The 20,013-nt window shown below is 40.8% G+C and overlaps 1 protein-coding gene across 1 annotated transcript in view; it reads right to left on the bottom strand.

The window, feature by feature from the left end:
• The window catches only part of NWD1 (NACHT and WD repeat domain containing 1), a 122,839-nt gene that overhangs the window by 67,072 nt on the left and 35,754 nt on the right, over positions 1 to 20,013 (bottom strand). Inside the window, exons 8-11 of the mRNA XM_073592867.1 lie at positions 18,863 to 19,066; positions 14,785 to 14,944; positions 5,608 to 5,725; positions 1,723 to 1,887 (exon numbers count right to left, since the gene is read on the bottom strand). Of these exons, the coding sequence (XP_073448968.1) occupies positions 1,723 to 1,887; positions 5,608 to 5,725; positions 14,785 to 14,944; positions 18,863 to 19,066 (647 nt within the window). The remainder of the gene's footprint in view (positions 1 to 1,722; positions 1,888 to 5,607; positions 5,726 to 14,784; positions 14,945 to 18,862; positions 19,067 to 20,013) is intronic.

Raw genomic sequence — 20,013 nt, 5'->3', positions numbered from 1 at the left:
GGCACATCATGGCAGCATACAATGGGAGCAGAGCCACAACCCATTGTATGCTGCCATGAAGATGCACCAGGAAAGGAAAACTACGGAAAGGTGAGTATACAGTTTTCCATTTTCCTGGCGCATCATGGCAGCATATAATGGGTTGTGGCTCCGCCCCAGTGTATGCTACCATGAAGATGGACCAGGAAAATTACGGAAAGTTGAGTATACAATTTTCCATTTTTACACATTTTGCTTTACAACAAGCACCAGGAAAATAATACATAGCCAACATTTAATCCAGTTATTTATTTATTAAAAGTTGATTTTTACTTGCTTCTAGGTTATGTACCTGATTCTGCCTTGATATCAGAAAAAAAAGAGCCACATTTAACGCAATTGTGTCACTATACTAAACTTTCCAAAGAAAGCTATGCCTGTAAAAGAAGGCTGTAAATACTAGTCTCACCTGCTACTTTATTTGCTTACCTCCATGTTACTGCAGTAAACAGTGGGGACGTGGAGGTAGGCAAGAGGAACCAGCAAGAGCAGATGGGGACACAGAAGGATGTGTTAGTTTCCCAGCGAACCTCAATGGACCATTTTCAGCAGAAGAGAAGGTGTTCCTCACCACCATTAGCAGAGGAAGTGTTTACAGGTTGTTTTGGGAAGTTTAGTATAGGAACCACATTAAGCACACTAGCCTGGAGTCCTAGTGGAAATGTGTACATATACCTGGGTATACACTGTATAGTTATTAACAGAGACACTGTTAGATGAATGTTGCAGTAAAGTCCAGTTGCAGGGGCCCCTGGGGATGATGTGGAATCTGCCTTTGCGTCAGAGACTTAAAATATAACTAAAGGCACATTTTTTTTTGTTTTGAATACAGTGGAGAGGGATTAGAACACTTGTCAGTTTTTATTGCTGTCTGTACCTCCATTAGGGAAATGTATCCTCTCTATTTGTCCTCTTAACGATTAAAAGTGAAAGTAAAAGAAAATCCCAAATTCTGGGTTGTTCCCAGAAAAGTAATAGGGGGCACACAGCAGCACAGCAGCACAGTCCCTCCTTAGTGGTGTATACTAGTCACTTCTGGTCCAGGAGTTAATAGCATTACCAGGACATGTGTATGTCTCTCTTTCCCTTCACTTTCTCTTTTCTGGTTTCCTAATCCAGACCACAGGGTCAGGAAGTGATGTACATAATTATACATTAAACTGTGATATAAGCAGCCAACAGTAGACAGCAGTATATCCCTACAAGTACATACAGAAAATGTATTTTGCTATGTGCAAATAATTATTTTTCCACGTTAGTTTATCTGAAAAGTAGATTACACAGGTGGCTAAAAGTCAACATATGATCGTTAATAGTCTAGGCTTTGAGTAAATATCATGTACATGGTCTCAGGAATTCTTTAAGACATAACAATAGATTCAAAGCACCAACCACTGTAGAGTAAAATTCAATATTCAAATTTAAAACAAAATGATCGCTGATAAAAAAAAAAACTTTTTTATGTCTAATTGTATCACCACATGACTGTCTTTGAAATATAGCATGCCCCCTTCATATTAAAGATGCAGACTTTTGCATCCTCTACCATTACATTTATGAGTTATGTAAAACTCAGATCTTTTTGTAGGTTCACATTAAGTTCTTTAAATAATCTCTTTCAAATCTAGGTACATTATAATTTAATTGTAAGGTTTAAATTAAAGAGAAAAACAGAAAACTCACCTATATCACCTTCAATGAAGTTGATAGTGGGTTGAAAAAGTCGCAGTGTGTCATGCACAAGCTTGGACTCATTATTGTCAATGTGTTTCAAGCACATATCAAAGTCTTTGATGGAACTGTTGATTCCACAAGCAACAATTTTGCTAGATATCCAGTTCATATTACCTGTAGACATTATTTTATAGGTTTTATACTATTTCTTACAAAACAAACATTAAAAAAGTACATCCATTAATAAATAGAATATGGTAGCATATTCTATCATAACACCTAGCTCAATCTGAACTAGTAATTCTGGTCTGTAAGGTTACTACAGCATATTTGTCTCTTTTAATTAAATGCACTGGCTGTGAGATATAGACGGTAACAATGCTCATTTCCATTGTTTTCTATTGTTTCCATTTAATTCTAAATATGGATAAATGGAATGGAAAGTTTTATGTCTGTAAAATCATGGGATTTCTGTGAAATTTTGCCATTTAAGAGAAAGGCAATAGACGCTATGTGTCAATCTGTCTAAAACCAAGCTATTAATAGTCCCACCCCCCGCCCGTGCCCCCCTCCATGACTTTTCCATCAAAATCATCAATGCAACCATCAGTCCCTCCCCTCACGCCAGGGTACTAGGTATAATCCTGGACTCTGACTTGTGCTTTCAGCCTGTCATGATCACTTAGTACCCCTGTTCTTCATTCCAGCACCCAGGTGTTGGCTGTTGCTTTTACCCTGTCTGTGTTCACCTGCAAGATGATTGATCTGATCAGTCACCTGATATAAGCAAACTGAACACTATCCCTTGCTTGTGATAGAGACAGTTACCTGCATTGTTCCTGTTCAAGCCTCCTGTTTGTCTGCCTTGCTTTGTTGTTGGATTTCCCTGTGTATGACCCGCATCAGATATTGGACTATTCTCTGAACTCAGCCTGCTTTTCACCTAGATTGTCATTGGATCGGATATTGGACTATTCCCCAAACTCAGCCTGCCTTATTACCTGGACCATCTTAAAACCAAGCTATCAGTCTGTTAAACTGCAAGTAGTCTGTTTGCTTGGCTGTTCACATCTGCCTTGGCGTGGTGGCCAGACACTATAGCATTGTGTATAAGTCCTGGGGGCAACCAAGTACCTGTAGGCCTGCTTGTCTTAAGGGAAAAGGGGCTGCTATAGGTGAAGCACACAGTAGCTAGCTATAGTGTCTGACCACCTGCGTTGAGGTAGACGTGACATTCATGACAAAGCCTCAAATCCAATCGTTGTCAGATGTTTGTAGAATTTACTTCTGTAACATCTCTAAAATTTGCCCCTTTTTAACAAATGAAACCACCAAGCTCCTCATCCACTCCTTGTAATCTCTCGCCTTAACTATTGCAACTCTCTTCACATTGGCCTGCCTCTCTATAGGCTATCCCCTCTTCAATCTATCATGAATGCTGCTGCCAGATTTATCCATCTTACCAACCGCTCAGTGTCTGCCAACCCTCCAATCCCTACACTGGCTCCCAATGATTAAGTGAATTAAATTCAAAATACTAACCACAACATACAAAGTCATTCACAGCTCTGCCTCGAGCTACATCATCAATCTTGTCTCCAAATATCACCCAAACCGTCCTCTCCACTCTTCTCAGGACCTCCTACTATCAAGCTCCCTCATCTCCTCCTCCATTGCTCGCCTCCAGGATTTCTCCAGAGCCTCTCCCATCCTGTGAAACTCGCTACCTCAACCTGTCCGACTATCCCCTACCCTTGCTACTTTCAGGTGATACTTCAAAACTCTTCTCTTCAGGGAAGCCTATCATGTCTCCAACTAATCCTGTTACCACTTCCATCAGCTCATTTTACACAGTTACAACCTTTTGTACCACTTGCCCCACCCTATTAGATTGTAAGCTCTTCTGAGCAGGGCCCTCTTAATCCTCTTGTATTTTATTGTTTTATAACGGTATTGTCTGCCTTTTATATTGTAAAGGGCTGCATAAACTGTTGGCGCTATATAAATCCTGTATAATTATAATAATAATGTGAAATTAGGAAGGATTTATTGACTTTTAAGAGTGTAATTGGCTTTAAATAACTCATGAGGTTTACGTAAGCTCCTTTCAACATTCCGGGACCTTTCAACATTGTATGTTTTTTTATTTCACAAAAATGAAACACGGTCAATTAAAAATGTAAAGCAACTGTACACCAATACAGAAAGTGTGGGGGGGGGGGTAAATCAAACTAAATAAATAACCTAAACTACCCTAAACATAACCTCTAAAGGAAAAACACATTTTATGCAATTTCAAATTAAGAAGCTTAATGTAGAATAATAAGAATTTTGGCTTCTGTGAAATTACACAAAATCTGTAATTTCAGGATTAAATCAGTTGCACCAAAACCACTACATTCATCTCCAATCCTAAAGCCAATGTCAGACGTAGCCATCAAACCGAGGGCTGACCTGACAGTGAAACTAGGCATACATGAACAGATCTGTCTCCTGACACAGCAGGGTTCAAGTGGGTGCCTTAAGCTTTGGGCATAAGCACAGCAGTAGTATGATGACATACTGTAAATGTAGAGGAACCAGTCATAATTTAACAATTAGGTATTGACTGACTGATATCAGGCAAAATTATCAACCTCTTCCTCAACACGGGCCTTTTAAATCACAAACAGATTAGTTCTGTCACCACAATGGAGGGTCCTTTTAAAGGAGCAAAAGCTAACAATAGAAACAAAAAAGAAATGGGAAGTCATACCTGCCTTTAAATAACATTTCATTCAAAAGCAATACTCTAATAACAAATGGATAATACCAAGCAATCAGTAATAATTTTACTTTCTAGGCAGTACAGCAACAGTACCTGTAATTTCTTTCCCACTTGCTTATGTCATTGACTTACAGCAGTTTGAGTCATCTTGTGGTGCGGGAGTTTTTAAGTTGGTGAGAGATTATTAAACATAAAAATTTTGTTTCTGCGGGTTTTCATTATCGATAACGAATATAAAAATTATACATATATACAGTACTGTGCAAAAATCTTAGGCTGGAGTGAAAAAGTTCTGTAAATTAAGAATGAGCCCTTTAGTTTATATGTTCTATGTATGAAAACATAGGAACTGGGGTGCAGAAAAATGGAAGCAGGTGCTCTGGACTGAGGAATCAAAATCTTTAATATTTGGCTGTAGCAAAAAGCAGTTTGTTTGTGAATGGCTGATGAGTGTCACAATAATGAGTGTCTGCAGGCAACAGTGAATTGTGGTGGAGGCTCCTTGCAAGTTTGGGGCTGCATTTCTACAAGTAAAGTAGGAGATTTTTTAACAAGAAAATAAAGTAGGAGATTTGGTCAGGATCAATGGTGTCCTCAATGCTCAGAAATACAGGCAGATCTATCATGTCATACCATCAGGGAGGCATTTGATTGGCCCCAAATTCTGCAGCAGGACAACGACCCCAAATAGCCAATGTAATTAAAATCTATCTTCAGTGTATAGGAGAACAAGGAGTCCTAGAAGTGATGATTTGGCCCCCACAGAGCCCTGATCTCAACATCATCGTCTGTCTAGCATTACATAAAAAGACAGAAGGATTTAAGGCAGCCTACATCCACAGAAGATCTGTGGTTAGTTCTCCAAGATGTTTGCAACAACCCGCATGCAGAGTTCCCTCAAAAACTGTGTGCAGGTGTGCCTAGAAGAATTGAAGAATTGATGCTGTTTTGAAGGCAAAGGGTAGTCACACCAAATATTGATTTGGATTTCTCTTCTGTTCATTTACTTTTCAATTTGTTAATTGATAAAAATAAACTATTAATACTTCTATTTCTGAAAGCATTCTTAGTTTGCAGCATATATGTAGTAACTGTCAAAAGAAATAAAAAATGTCAGGAATACATACCTAGAATTTCTCTTTGCAATTCATCAATGTCACCTGCGTTAAGAAGATGGTAAGGAAGCTCCTTCATTTTTCTCAGATTGGGCATATCTTTTGAGAACCACAGTGGCTGTGGTGCTACCTGCGATCAAAATGAGAAACAAATGCCCTTAACTACATTTTTATTGTTATTGTTAAATTATATTTGAAAGCGTACAACACTGGCATAAAGGTATGAGTTGTAGGACTTTGCTCACAAGGACTTTTGAGCATGAAACAAAATATCTACTTTAAGTGAAAAAGCTGCTGACATTAACGTTGTGTAATATAAGGTGCAGGTGCACTAAGATACGTAAAATGAATTAACTTTATTGAGCTGCTTACTGCCTTTGGTATGTTAGCTAGCATGTTACACAAAAAGAGGCACCTAAGTCACAGTTAGTAGTGTACCTATATGGGATTACTGAACATAATGTGAGCATTAGGGTTTAAATTAGTAAGGACCTTTGCTGTACCGTTTTCATTTTATATTTTATATGTTCCAATAAAGTCCCCAGTCTTTTAAATATTCACTCAGCACTTCTATTGAAAATCCTTTACTATAAAACACTTGAAAAATATAAAATGTATTATATAAATGCCTTTTTATTAATTTGGATATGTTCTATAATTATTCTCCCTGACCATCATGATGTCATTTGTTTGGAAATGTTATGTTTTCTAACAAATTTTAAGACTTTCCAGAGTCTATTCTGAGAATATGTAACACTTTAATTTAAGTTGCATCTTTTTCAATAATTATGTGATAAGGTGGTTGCACCATAGCTAATTTGGGAGTTTTAGAGCAAATGCGTACTTATGAAATCAAAACTTTCTAGTATATGTAAATATTTTTTTAAATATGTCGTGTTTTTTTTACCTTGATATTATGTATTCGTTTGTGTAGATTTGTGACATAAAAAAAATGTTTAAAGAGTTTTGTACATATTTTATTTTATTTGTTGAACTAGATGGACTTTTTTTCAACCTGACTAACTATGTAACTATATTTTCTTTCATTATTTATAATTGCTAGATCTAAAAATAACATTTTTAAAAATAATTTTTCTTTTTAATTCAGTCAAGTAAACATTAAATATTTCCTGTAAATTCTGTATTGTTATATCTATCCATCAGTTGCAGCTTTACCCCACTTTTCATGTGTTTCCCCTTACTTACTTTCTAATTAGCCTACTACTGAGGGGGCGTGGTATGGAGAGAAGGCGCGCTGCGTGAGCGTGCGGAGGTTCCCGGGCTCTGAGAGACACGAGGAGCGGTGAGCTCTAACGATAGCTCCTTCCTCTCTGCCCATAGCTTCTCCCTTTCGCCGGGGGAAGAGCCACCAGAGACGCCGGCACAGGGACAGCGGATACAGGGATGCCCTGGTGGTAGCTTCTATATCTTCTTTGTCGGCTACTTTTAAAGGAGAGAAAAAGTCTGGAGAGAGCAGCCAGAGACGCCGACACGGAGGGACGGGAAGCGGAGAGTATCGGCATTGAAAAGCAATCCCTCCCCTCCACGAGACTTCCCCACTCAGCCAAGAGATGTCGGCCCGAAGACGTAATGCATTACCTCCCTGTGGAAAGGGGAAGGCACAGTCTGGCAGTATGAAAGCCTACCTGTCACCGCAGAACACGGAACAAAGTAAGGCTGAACGGAGGCTGTCAGGACATGGAGGGGCGAGGTCTGCGGTGTCAGACACCCAAAGCAGCCAGAAACAAGGTGAGGAGACGCCATTAAAGGGTCAGCGGAGCCTAAGGAGGATGGGAGACCTGGCTGAGGGGGGAGCGGAGAGGGCTGAGAGCGGGGTATGCTATGAGCAAGGCAACCATGAAGTGGTGGGACTGTGTTATAATGAGAACCACAGAGATGGCCAAGAGTTGGAAGGAGGACGGGGTGGACAAGATACAAGGGGAAATGGGGGATTGGAACCCAGAACTGTGTTGGGGGAGAAGGCTGGGGAGGGTGGAGGTTGGAGTAAGCTGCATGGAGGAGAAATGGAAGCTGCTAATAGCAACATAGTAGCACAGAAACAGCAATGGACCCATACGACCCCCTTGACCCAATCCCCCAATACAGAGCAAGAAATATATCAGCCTGAAATAGTGAGGTTAAACCTGGACAAAGAATTTAGAGAGCACTTGAGATCTCTCCCCACTAAAAATGACATACAACTACTTATCTCCATGGTGGAATCGTCCTGCAAACAAATGGTTGAAGAGGTCAGGGAGGATACAATAGCTTTGGGACGCAGAGTGGAAGAAATTGAGATGACCCAGGATGATCTCAAGCAAGCGGTGGTGGATACTCAAGAAGTAGTAAAGGAGTATGAGGAAAAACTAAACTCACTACTAGATCAAATTGATGATCAAGAAAATAGAACACGCAGGCAGAATATCCGTATAAGAGGTTTAAATGAGAGAAATGGGGCTGCAGATCTTGCACAATTGGTGACTGAGTTGTTCCGTCAAATACTGGGGGCACAATCCCCAGAGGTTATCGAAATAGACAGAGTGCACCGTACAACGTCTCTCACCAATCAGAGTATGGACAGGCCCCGAGATATTATATGTAAACTGCATAAATTTACTTTGAAAGAGGCAATTATGAATGCAGCACGCAAAAACCCAAGGATAGTATATGAAGGGCATCAGATCTCTCTTTATGCGGATTTATCATATCGGACATTAATGCAACGTCGCACAGTTAGACCTCTATTGGAAGCTATGCGAGCGGCGGAAGTGAAATATAGATGGGGATTCCCCTTTTGTGTAAAGGCATCCCGAGAGGGAAAATCTGCAGTTCTGAGAACTAAGGATGATTTTAAAAAATTTTCAGAAGTTTTGGGGCTACCGCCGGTCGATTTCCCAGATTGGAGATTGAATAGCTCCAGAGCTCCTTTGCCACGTCCAGAACAGTGGAACCAAGTCCCAAGTAGGAGCAGAGGAAGGAAGAATAATAGAGATGGACAAATATGATTATAGGACTATAAATAAAGGAGTGATGTTGGGTGGCGGGGTGGGGGGGGTGGTGGGGATGGGAGGGGGGGTTGGGGGGGGGTTTCCCTTGTCTGATCTTTCTCTCCCCTCCCCCTCTCTCCCTCTTGTCACTGGACCCCTGGGATGGGATAACCTTTCAAATTTGCAAGCAGAGTCCTAGTTATATGTCTGTCTCTTGTCTTTAGAATTAATATTATTTACAGGGTAAACGGCTCCTCCTGCTCTTGGGGCCCAGGGAGAAACCGGATTTCCTTAATCCATACCGTGAAACATCTTTGCCCCGATAGGAAAGTCCCAAAAGGGGGACTAATTTTTCTGCAGTTTGGCAGAAGGGAGGACAATCTCAGGGAAGTGAGGTATACCTATAGGGAGATGGATCCACCAATTAGGGGAGATGATAGGAAATATAAGATGTGTATGTGTATGTGTGTCTGTTGGGGGAAGGTTCGGGGGGGGTTTGGGGGGGTTGGGGGCGGGGGGGGTTCTCTCTCTCTTTCTCCCCCCCTCGCTCTTCTTCAGTTTCCGCAGTATGTTTAATCCATCCCGGGCATCGTACATTTTCTTATTTTCAGAGTGGGGATATATATGGAGAAGAAAGGGGTCCTCCTGGAGCATCGTGGAGACAGGTACAGGGGGCTGTATATGGATAGATTGAATGGCAGAATTGAAGATAGTATCGTATAATGTAGGGGGCTTAGGAGCACCAAATAAGAGGGGGCGCCTCTGGTGTGAACTGCGCAGCCAGAAGGCAGATGTTGTATTCCTCCAGGAGACGCACTTCACAGCAGGGTCGACCCCCAGATTGCCATGTTTTCCATTTAATCAATGGTTTCACTCGACTTCACCTATTCGCGGAGCTAGAGGTGTTACAATAGCAATTAATAGAACAATTCCTTTCTTACTTGTAGAAGTGGAGAGGGATCTGGAAGGGCGTTTTTTGTGTGTAAAAGGAAGAATACAGAATCAATGTTACACGTTTGCATCAATTTATGCCCCTAATAATGGTACAGTAGACTTTATATCAAAAACAATGAAAAAACTGGAAAAGTTGAGGGAAGGTATACTGATATTGGGAGGGGATTTTAATCTCACTCTAGACCCTGAAATGGACACCTCGTCTGGTAAGACAGTAGTATCATGTAGAGCTCAGAGACACTTAAAAAAGAGTTTTAGAGCGCTACATTTGGTAGATAGCTGGAGGATTTTGCATAGCCGTGAAAGGGATTATAGTTATTACTCAAGAATACATAATACCTATTCGCGGATTGATCTATTATTGGTGGATCAATTTGACTTACATCTTGTGAAATCTTCAGGATTGGCTCAATTACGATATCAGATCATGCGCCAGTTGCTTTGAGCCTAAGAATGGGGGGTGTAGGCAAAAAAGAAAGGAACTGCCGACTAAACTAATCTATTTTGGATGATAAAAGGGCCTTTGAAACCCTGAAGGGGGGTCTGATATCGTATTTTGAGATCAATAGAACAGATGAGGTGTCCAATCAAGTTGTGTGGGAAGCACATAAAGTGGTTATTAGGGGAGAGAAGGGTCACGCCTTAAGAAAGAAAAACAAAAGGAAATCACGGATATCTTAGAGGAGATACATAGAAATGAGATAAAACATAAAAACAGTCGGGATTCGGAGGATGATAATAAGCTGCTGGAGCTGAGGCTTAAGTTAACCAAGAGTTTAGATCTGAAAGTTAAAAACAAGCAAAGATACTTTGCGCACCGTTTTTATGAACAAGGTAGCAAGGGGGGAAAACTGCTAGCGAGACAATTAAAAAAACAACAGGAATCAAGGCACGTTCATAAATTAATAGTAGGCAACAAACAGGTTATTGATTCCCATAAAATAGCAGCAGAATTCCAAAGGTATTACAGATCCCTATATAATATAGAGGGGGACAAAAGAGGAGAAGAGGCGGGAGGAGGGAGGCAGGAGATCAGGGAGTACCTATGGACTTCAGAACTACCAGTAATTTCAACTGCAGCACTGGAGGAAATGGAACAACCAATTACAGTGGAGGAGCTGGGAAAAGTGGTGGGAGGACTAGCATTGGGGAAAAGCCCGGGCCCTGACGGTTTTACGAACATATATTATAAAAAGTTTCTCCCAGAGCTGGCCCAGTCATTCTGCGACTACCTCAACTCTATAAAAACTTCTAGCCCATTGTCTACAGAGGCATTGATGGCACATGTGACGGTCCTCCCGAAGGAGGGGAAGGACCCTCAGGTGTGTGCTAATTATAGGCCCATCTCCCTCTTGAACTCCGACACGAAGATCCTATCCAAAATCCTGGCCCTTAGGATGCAAGATCATATAGCAAAAATAATACAACTAGACCAAACGGGATTTATAAAAGGACGGGAAACCAGAGATAATACAATTCGTGCCTTACAGATATTGCACTGGGCTCAAAATGGACCAGAGCGAATTCCAAGGGTACTGATTTCTATGGATGCTGAAAAAGCATTTGATAGGGTTGGTTGGTCTTCTTGTCGGAAGTCTTGAGGGAGGTGGGCCTGGGAGAACGTATGATGGGGTGGGTTCTGGCATTGTATAATAATCCCAGAGCAAGGGTTAAGGTAAATGGAGGGTTATCAGAGAGTTTTGAGATCCGGAATGGGACCAGACAGGGGTGTCCATTATCACCCCTGTTATTTGCCCTGATCCTTGAACCCTTCTTGTGCAAAATAAGGAAGAATGGAGGAATTAATGGGATCCGCATTGGGGCAGTTGAGCATAAGGTATCGGCCTATGCGGACGACCTTTTATTTTACTTATCGAAACCACGGGAATCCTTAAAGGAACTGATGGGGGAAATAGAGAGGTTTGGAGCCCTATCTAATTTTAGGATAAACCCTGAAAAATCAACTCTGATGCCAAGCCATGTCCCCCCTAAGATTAGGAAGGCCATACAAGATGGCTTTCCTTTTATTTGGAACACGGACTCTCTGAGATATTTGGGGATAAATATAACAGCGAACTTAAAGAAGTTATATGAGCTCAATTATGGCACATTGTTAGCAAATATACAGAGAGATCTGAAAAGCTGGAAAGGGCATTTGATGACCTGGTTTGGAAGAGTGAATGCAATAAAAATGAATGTCTTACCGAGAATTATTTATATACTATACACCATCCCTATAACACTCCCACAAACTTTTTTTGGGCAGATAAGAAGGGCCCTTACAAAATTTGTATGGGGGGACAAACATCCAAGAATATCATATGATATACTCAGGAGACATAAAGAGGAGGGAGGGCTAGGATTACCAGACTTGAATTTATATTATAAAGCCATGGCGCTAGTCCGAATTTTAAACTGGCGCCATGACTCTGCAAACAAGATATGGGTAAACCTGGAAAAAACAATAGCTGGTAGAGATCTAGAAGGGGCACCCTGGATTCCAACTGCGAATAGGGGATTGTCGTAATGGACATCGCCTATAACTAAAACAACATTATCAGTATGGGATAAGGTAAATGCCCAAGGAAAAATTGCACCTATGATTTCCCCTCTGGCTCCACTTGAGGGATTCCCTTGGTTTCAACCAGGGGAGGATAAGAAGAACTTAGAAGGGTGGGGAAGAGAAGGAGGGGTAACCTGTGCGAGGATAGCACCATCGGGCAAACTGACCCCCTTAAAAGACCTGATAGAGGATTGGGGGGATATTCCGATGTCTATGTGGAGACATTTCCAAATTACAGATTTTTATAATAAAAGGAAGTCCCTGATTAGACCTCTGAATACCCTCACAGTTTTTGAATCCTGGAACTTGAAAATCCCAGAAGCTAAACATCTACTGTCCAGGATGTATAAATTAATACTCAACATCAATAGTACTACAATTCCCTATTTTATTAAGGAGTGGGAGAGAGAGATAGGAGGGAGGTTCTCAACTTTGCAGGTAAAGAGATTGTTTAAAACAACTCATACCTCATCAATAAGCTCACATACACAGGAGATGGCATATAAATTCCTGGCCAGATGGTACCGTACCCCTGTCCGCATAGCACAAATGCTCCCAAAGGGAGAAGCACGTTGTTGGAGGGGATGTGAGGAGAGAGGCACATATCTCCACATATGGTGGACATGCCCGAAAATTAAAAAATTTTGGGAAGCAGTGGCCCCTTGGATCAGGAGGATGACGGTAAAACATATAGAATTCTCAGCATTGCACTTCCTGTTCCATGGGATGCCATCGCCGAACAAAGCTTATAAAAAGAGTATTACCCCCCATTTGTTGAATGCGGCAAAGGCACTGGTGCCAAGGTACTGGAAAAATATTAGATGCCCAACAATGTTAGAATGGAAAAAAGAAGTAGATAAAATAATGGAGGCGGAAGAATGGGTATATAGGATCAAGGATAGACAAGAGGAATTTGAGGAAATATGGAAAACCTGGAAACAACAATCAGCTAAGATAGTATAAACTGGAAGAAAGTAATTGGATAGAATAGGGTCGCTCTGACTAAAATAGGAGAAAAGGGATCAAAGATATTAGTGGGGGATGCCCGGGATGAGAATGAGGAAGGGGGGCTGAGGCAAGGCATGGACTTGCCCATATACTGGAGACTGGAGAGGAGTAGGGGGAGGGGAGGGGTTTGAGTTGGGGGGGTAGGGTTGTTTTTTTTTTGTTTTTTTTTTTGCCTCGCTTACTTGGAACTCTCTCCTTCTTGTCCCTTTCTTTTTTTTTTTTTTTTTTCTTTTAGGGCTAAGCCCGAGTTTGAGTATGATATTCACATAAAAGGATGGGGGTGAACATTTGTAATACTTTTTTTGGTCACAAGGGGGGAAAGAGAATATAGTAACCGGAATAAGGGTGGGGTAAAGGGGTAGAGGGAGGGGGGTGTATAATATACTGGGGTTGGGGAAAGAAAGGGTAAAGGGGAATGAAGAAATAAGATGATCACAATGCACACTGGGAATGGGGAAAGAAAAGGAAAATTTGGAATGTTGAAATAGTGTGAACACAAGGAAAGGAATGAAAATAGAATCATAGAGGTAACTAAAGAAGGATTGGGCTTTAAAGGTTATGAGTAATGGTAGTGGGGAGTGTAATTTTGGTTTGACACTGGAAAATTTGATGTGCTTGATGTGGGGTGTTTTTTTTTTTTTTGTTCCACTTGTAGAATACTAGGTGATCTGGTAAAGGTAAAATATGTGAACACACTGACTTGGAATGCAGATAACTTAAGGGGGGGATTGTTCTGGTTGGAGGTGATGAGAGGGAGGGGGAGGGAAGAGGGGGGATTAAGGGGAAAATATATATATATTTAATTATGTATGCATTTAAGAATTTTTTTTTTTTTTTTTTTTTTGGGGGGGAGGGAATTACCCAACAGAGAGCATGTTTATATATTATGCTTATATATTATGTAGGTAGGATGAAAGGCTTTGTAATGTATTTGTATTTAAGATTGGAATGTGATAAAAGTTTAATAAAATATTAATTATATAGCCTACTACTTTGGCTTTTTAGCTCAAGATAAAGTTAACACATGCAAGTGAATTAATCAGAGCAACAAATCATCACCCTCACTCTGGCTGTGTTGGCTTTATGTATGTAGTTCACTTTAAAAAAAAAAAAATCCAACCCACCCTCTCTAGCCAGTTTCAAGCCCCAACCTTCCAGCCAGTTACTTAATTACCTCTTTCTGAAGATGTCAGCCTCCTCCAATGTTTACATCCTCAATGCAAACTTTTTTTTTGCACTGCTCACTCCTGTGCAATAACTAACCATAAAATTGAATGGGGTCATACTCCTCCACTAGAGATAGTAGACGTACATCCCCATGCAAACATTCAGGGACTTATTGTGCAGGCATGGCCAACAATAGAGAGAATTTTGGGCCAGAAGATGTAAACATCGGATGAGGCCACCACTGTCGGTAGAGGTAAGTAAGCACCTGGGTGGTGGTGGTGGCATGAGTGGGAGTCTAGGTTGGATTAGGTTACAGACTAGGTAGATTAGGCTGTTTTTCAAATATTATTTCTAGACTGATGGATGTTACCAATGATGTTATTTAAAACAATAGTTTTTCAAGAGTTAAATATTTGTTAGCTAAATTTCAAAGCCCACATAACTGGTTCTTAGTATTACATTTGTAAAATGACAAAGAGCTACATTTTGGAACAGCTAAAGTTTAAGTACCTTTCGGTCAGCACATAGGGATTGCTTGAGGAGTGGGAGATTTATCCACCGAAGGGCCCCCATACTCCATGTGCCCAAAAAATATTCCGCCAGGATATGATGTCTTTTCTTCTTTTCTGATTCACTCAAGTAGTGTTCCTGTGCTACTTCAATGAACTGCCTGTAGCCACAAAATCGTTCAGTGAAGAAATAAATTAGATGTAACTGTTCTTTGATATGTGTTCCAGGTACATAACTGGACATTTAAAACAGAAGAAAGGGAAGGTTTTAAAGGATAAGTTCACCTTTAGTAACATACAGTATCTCACAAAAGTGAGTACACCCTTCACATTTTTGTAAATATTTTATTATATCTTTTCATGTGACAACATTGACTAAATGACACTTTGTTACAATGTAAAGTAGTGAGTGTACAGCTTGTATAACAGTGTAAATTTGCTGACCCCTCAAAATAACTCAACACACAGCCAATAATGCAAAAATTAAAAAATTACTGCGCCACCCAATACGCTACATATGCTACTGACACTGCAATTAGACAAATTGTGTAAAAGAATGTGGGATAAATTGCAGCGCTAAATGGTGGGTGCAAATGTTCAAATATGCAAACAATAAATGACAGTACAATATTATATAAAGAGCCAGTGGTTGGCACCTGCAAACAAAAATGTCCATCAAACTGAGATGAGGGAAAACGTGAAAGGATCCAAACAAGTGTGAATGAACTTGGAGTGAAATAGTTCATATAGGGTGAAAAATGAATGTTCAGCCTTTGAAGAAGAAATCGCTCATGTAAATAGGTAATGAACTTGACTAAAAGTCATTAAATAAGGTATTGCACCTACATGAATGTGGACAATACAGAATACCCCAGATGACGTCTGAGTAGATGAAACAAGTCAAAACGTACTGTGCTGGCTCCATTTACGGCGTTCTACTTCTTTCTCTGTGATCGGATCATATACAGTGCCTGTATTGTCCACACTGATGTAAATGCAATACCTTATTCAATAAATTTTAGTCAAGGATTTTATGCTATGTGGTGATTTATTTTCCTTATGACTCCTTCTTGCTAATTGGTGGAGCTTAAGAGTTCCTGGATGTTGGACCTGTGCGGCTGCGCATCCTGCATGTTGGTCCCGGTGGCGTCTGTTTGTTAGATCTGTGCTGGTGTGCATTCTAGATGTCGGTTCCTGTGATCTCCAAATCTCTCCAGTTCTGCTTGTTTGGCTCCTTGCTGCTGGCAGGTAGCCCACACCATTTGGTAAGAGTACCCTAATACATTTGTTGGTGGCGGTTGCACATCGGATGGTGACTCTGTCTTGGCTGTGTGTTTACCGAGGAGTTCATTACCTAGCTACATAAGTGATTTCTTCTTCAAAGACTGAACATTCATTTTTCACCCTATACGAACTATTTCACTCCAAGTTCATTCACACTTGTTTGGATCCATTCACATTGTTTGATGGACATTTTTGTTTGCAGGTGCCAAACACTGGCTCTTAATATAATATTGTACTGTCATGTATTGTTTGCATATTTGTACATTTGCACCAACCATTTAGCGCTGCACTTTATCCCACACACAGCCATTAATGTCTAAACCGCTGGCAACAAAAGTGAGTACACCCCTCAGTGAAAATGTCCAAATTGGGCCCAATTAGCCATTTTTCCCTCCCCAGTGTCATGTGATTCGTTAGTGTTACAAGGTCTCAGGTGTGAATGGGGAGCAGGTGTGTTAAATTTGATGTTGTCGCTCTCACTCTCTCATACTGGTCACTGGAAGTTCAACATGCCACCTCATGGCAAAGAACTCTTTGAGGATCTGAAAAAAATAGTTGTTGCTCTACCTAAAGATGGCCTAGGCTATAAGAATCCCCTTCTTTTGAATTATAAGAAGATTTCCAAGACCCTAAAACTGAGCTGAACCATGGTGGCCAAGACCATACAGCGGTTTAACAGGACAGGTTCCACTCAGAACAGGCCTTGCCATGGTCGACCAAAGAAGGTGAGTGCATGTGCTCAGTGTCATATCCAGAGGTTGTCTTTTGAAAATAGACGTATGAGCGCTGCCAGCATTGCTGCAGAGGTTGAAGGGGGAGGGGGGAAGCCTGCCAGTGCTCAAACCATACGCCGCACACTGCATCAAATTGGTCTGCATGGCTGTCATCCCAGAAGGAAGCCTCTTCTAAAGATGATGCACAAGAAAGCCCACAGTTTGTTGAAGACAAGCAGACTAAGGACATGGATTACTGGAACCATGTCCTGTGGTCTGATGAGACCAAGATAAACTTATTTGGTTCAGATGCTGTCAAGTGTGTGTGGCAGCAACCAGGTGAGGAGTACAAAGACAAGTGTGTCTTGCCTACAGTCAAGCATGGTGGTGGGAGTGTCATGGTCTGGGGCTGCATGAATGCTGCCGACACTGGGGAGCTACAGTTCATTGAGGAAACCATGAATTCTTGACCCCTCCCTTCAGAGACTGGGCTGCAGGGCAGTATTCCAACATGATAAAGACCCCAAACACACCTCCAAGAAGACCACTGCCTTGCTAAAAAAAACTGAGGGTAAAAGTGATGGACTGGCCAAGCATGTCTCCAGACCCAAACCCTATTGACCATCTGTGGGGCATCCTCAAACGGAAGATGAGGGCCTCTAACATCCACCAGCTCCGTGATGTCGTCATGGAGGAGTGGAAGAAGATTCCAGTGGCAACCTATGAAGCTCTGGTGAACTTCATGCCCAAGAGGGTTAAGGCAGTGCTGGAAAATAATGGTGGCCACACAAAATATTGACACTTTGGGCCCAATGTGGACATTTTCACTTTGGGGTGTATTTTGTTGCCGGTGTGTTGAGTTATTTTGAGGGGACAACAAATTTACACTGTTATACAAGATGTACACTCACTACTTTACATTGTAGCAAAGTGTCATTTCTTCAGTGTTGTCACACAAAAAGATATAATAAAATATTTACAAAAATGTAAGGTGTGTACTCACTTTTGCGAGATACTGTATATGCTACATCCATATTCAGGGTGTAACATGTCACTAAATCAGCAGCCCCCGAACAACCCCGACCTCCGATACTTCTTTGTGACAACGGGCAGGGGATCCCCTCCCCACACCAGCTGTCACAATTTAAAAACAGAGCGTTCACACAGCTGCTTTATTCATTCACGAGTCCTGTGAATGAATGAACTATAGGTCCTGTGTGCCACCACATACTTTACTTATTTCATTTATGAGTACATTTAATGTGTAAATTAAGTCCACACTTTAGATTGGGGTATGATTAGAATCCCTGTCAGTTTTTACAGCTATCTGGGGTTTCATTAGAGAGATTTCCTCTTACTTATTGTCATGGTTGCAGAGAGCAAGTAAAGGAGAATCTGCAGCTAAGGCACAGAAAGCAATAAACCAGGGGTTATATCTTTTACTTTCATTACTAAAATCTGCAGTTTAAAATTTTCCTTCACTTCAGGTGAAACCATTATCATTGTGACAGGAAGTGAGCAGAAATCTCACTAACAGAGCACCAGAAAGCAGTAAAACGTAACAGGTATTCTAATTCTTTACCACTGCATCCAATACTAAAAAAAATGTTTAGGCTGGACATACTGTGCACTTTACCAAACCAGCAAAAAATTTGTCATAAAATGAAGTGTTTAAAGAAACCTAAGCTTTGATCATGCAGGGCAAAAAATGGGTTCACTCTAATAGTGGTCCCACCAGCAGCCTACACTGATATTCCCTTTGCTCCTCAACACTCAGTTTGTTCCTCTGGAATGATGAGCTTTACCTCTGTGTAAGCTCTATATCAATACTTGAGCTTACACAGGACCCAAGATTCCCACCCATCTCCATGTGACAGCACTGCATTCCTGAACGGCCAATCACTTTCAACTAGAAAGAAGGGACATGAGTCACATGCTACTCTACACCTGGAAGTACATCGCTTCCAGTGGCCAAACAGAGCAGTGGGGGGGGGGGATGAAGAGAAGATATGTCCAAGCTGCTGGTGGTGCCTGCATGAGCAAAACACAGGTTTACATTAAAACAGGATTGAATTTTCATACCTATGATATAGGCCCAGTACTGTGCTTCCATCGGCCTGCCTCTCCACCAAATATCCATCCAGGTCATGCCGTAAGTGAGTCCATGACAGTGCAGGAATTCGTATGACATCACTTCTTGGAGGAGCCCAATACTGATAAATATCGGCGAGAACCTCATTATCTATAGAGAGAATATCCTTTAGTTCAGCTTCTGATAGACCAGTCCTAAGGTTGAGATAGAAATTGAAAATTATGCATAATAATTTCTATAAACTGTAAAAGTTACTTTCAGTTGCTGTTCTTGTTATGATATACTAAAAGGTGTCTGAACTTGTTATTAAAGTACTAAATAACTACTCTGCCTCCCACAATACAGGACAGAACTGGATTGGCAACAAGGCTGGCTCTTCTATCCATACAACAGCCTGCATGTTTTCTTCTATGTCCTAGTGAGCCTGCAATACATTTTGCTGCTTGGATTAATATGTTTGAGAATTGCATACTTGTTGCAGATCAGGAGTTACCTATTGCAAGAAAGTGTGCTTTGCTTATTTACTGCCTAGGAGCAGAAATAAAGTGTAATTTGTATACTCCACCAGCAGCAGATGGTTTAAGATACAGCTCCCATTACATTAAAGATTAAATTTGTGCCAAAATTAAACGTGGTTACAGAAAGATATAAATTGCACCAATGTAGATGGCATAATGGTGACACTACAGTACAGTATTTAGCATCTTTGAGAGAACTGGTTGTGCTAACACATGAAACAAGAAGAGACCAACTAGTAAAAAAATAAACTCAGTCAGCATTAGAGAAAGATTGCTCTTGGAAATGATTTAACTTTGGCAAAGTATATTACAATTTAGTTACAAAGTGAACCTACTGTGGCTTAGGTAAAAACCCTTGGTCAAGGGACTGTATAAGAAAATGGGACACTTTAAAAAATATCTGTTTTACTTCTAGACAGGTTTGTGAAGTTACTGCCCTGGAGGCTACCTTCATAAGTGTAGATAAATATTCTGATAAACTTAAGTGCACTGTAACTATTTCTACTGCTTCTGCCAACAAGAACTACTCCATAATTGTCAAAAACCATGAATCAGGCCGAGACAGAAGTACAGTTAAATCACACTTGTTTAATAATAAAAGTAAATAGAAAATAGAAAACATA

This window comes from Aquarana catesbeiana, linkage group LG01 (genome assembly GCF_042186555.1).
Source record: "Aquarana catesbeiana isolate 2022-GZ linkage group LG01, ASM4218655v1, whole genome shotgun sequence".
NCBI classification, from domain to species: Eukaryota; Metazoa; Chordata; class Amphibia; order Anura; family Ranidae; genus Aquarana; species Aquarana catesbeiana.
This window is presented reverse-complemented; position numbering and strand designations above follow the sequence as displayed.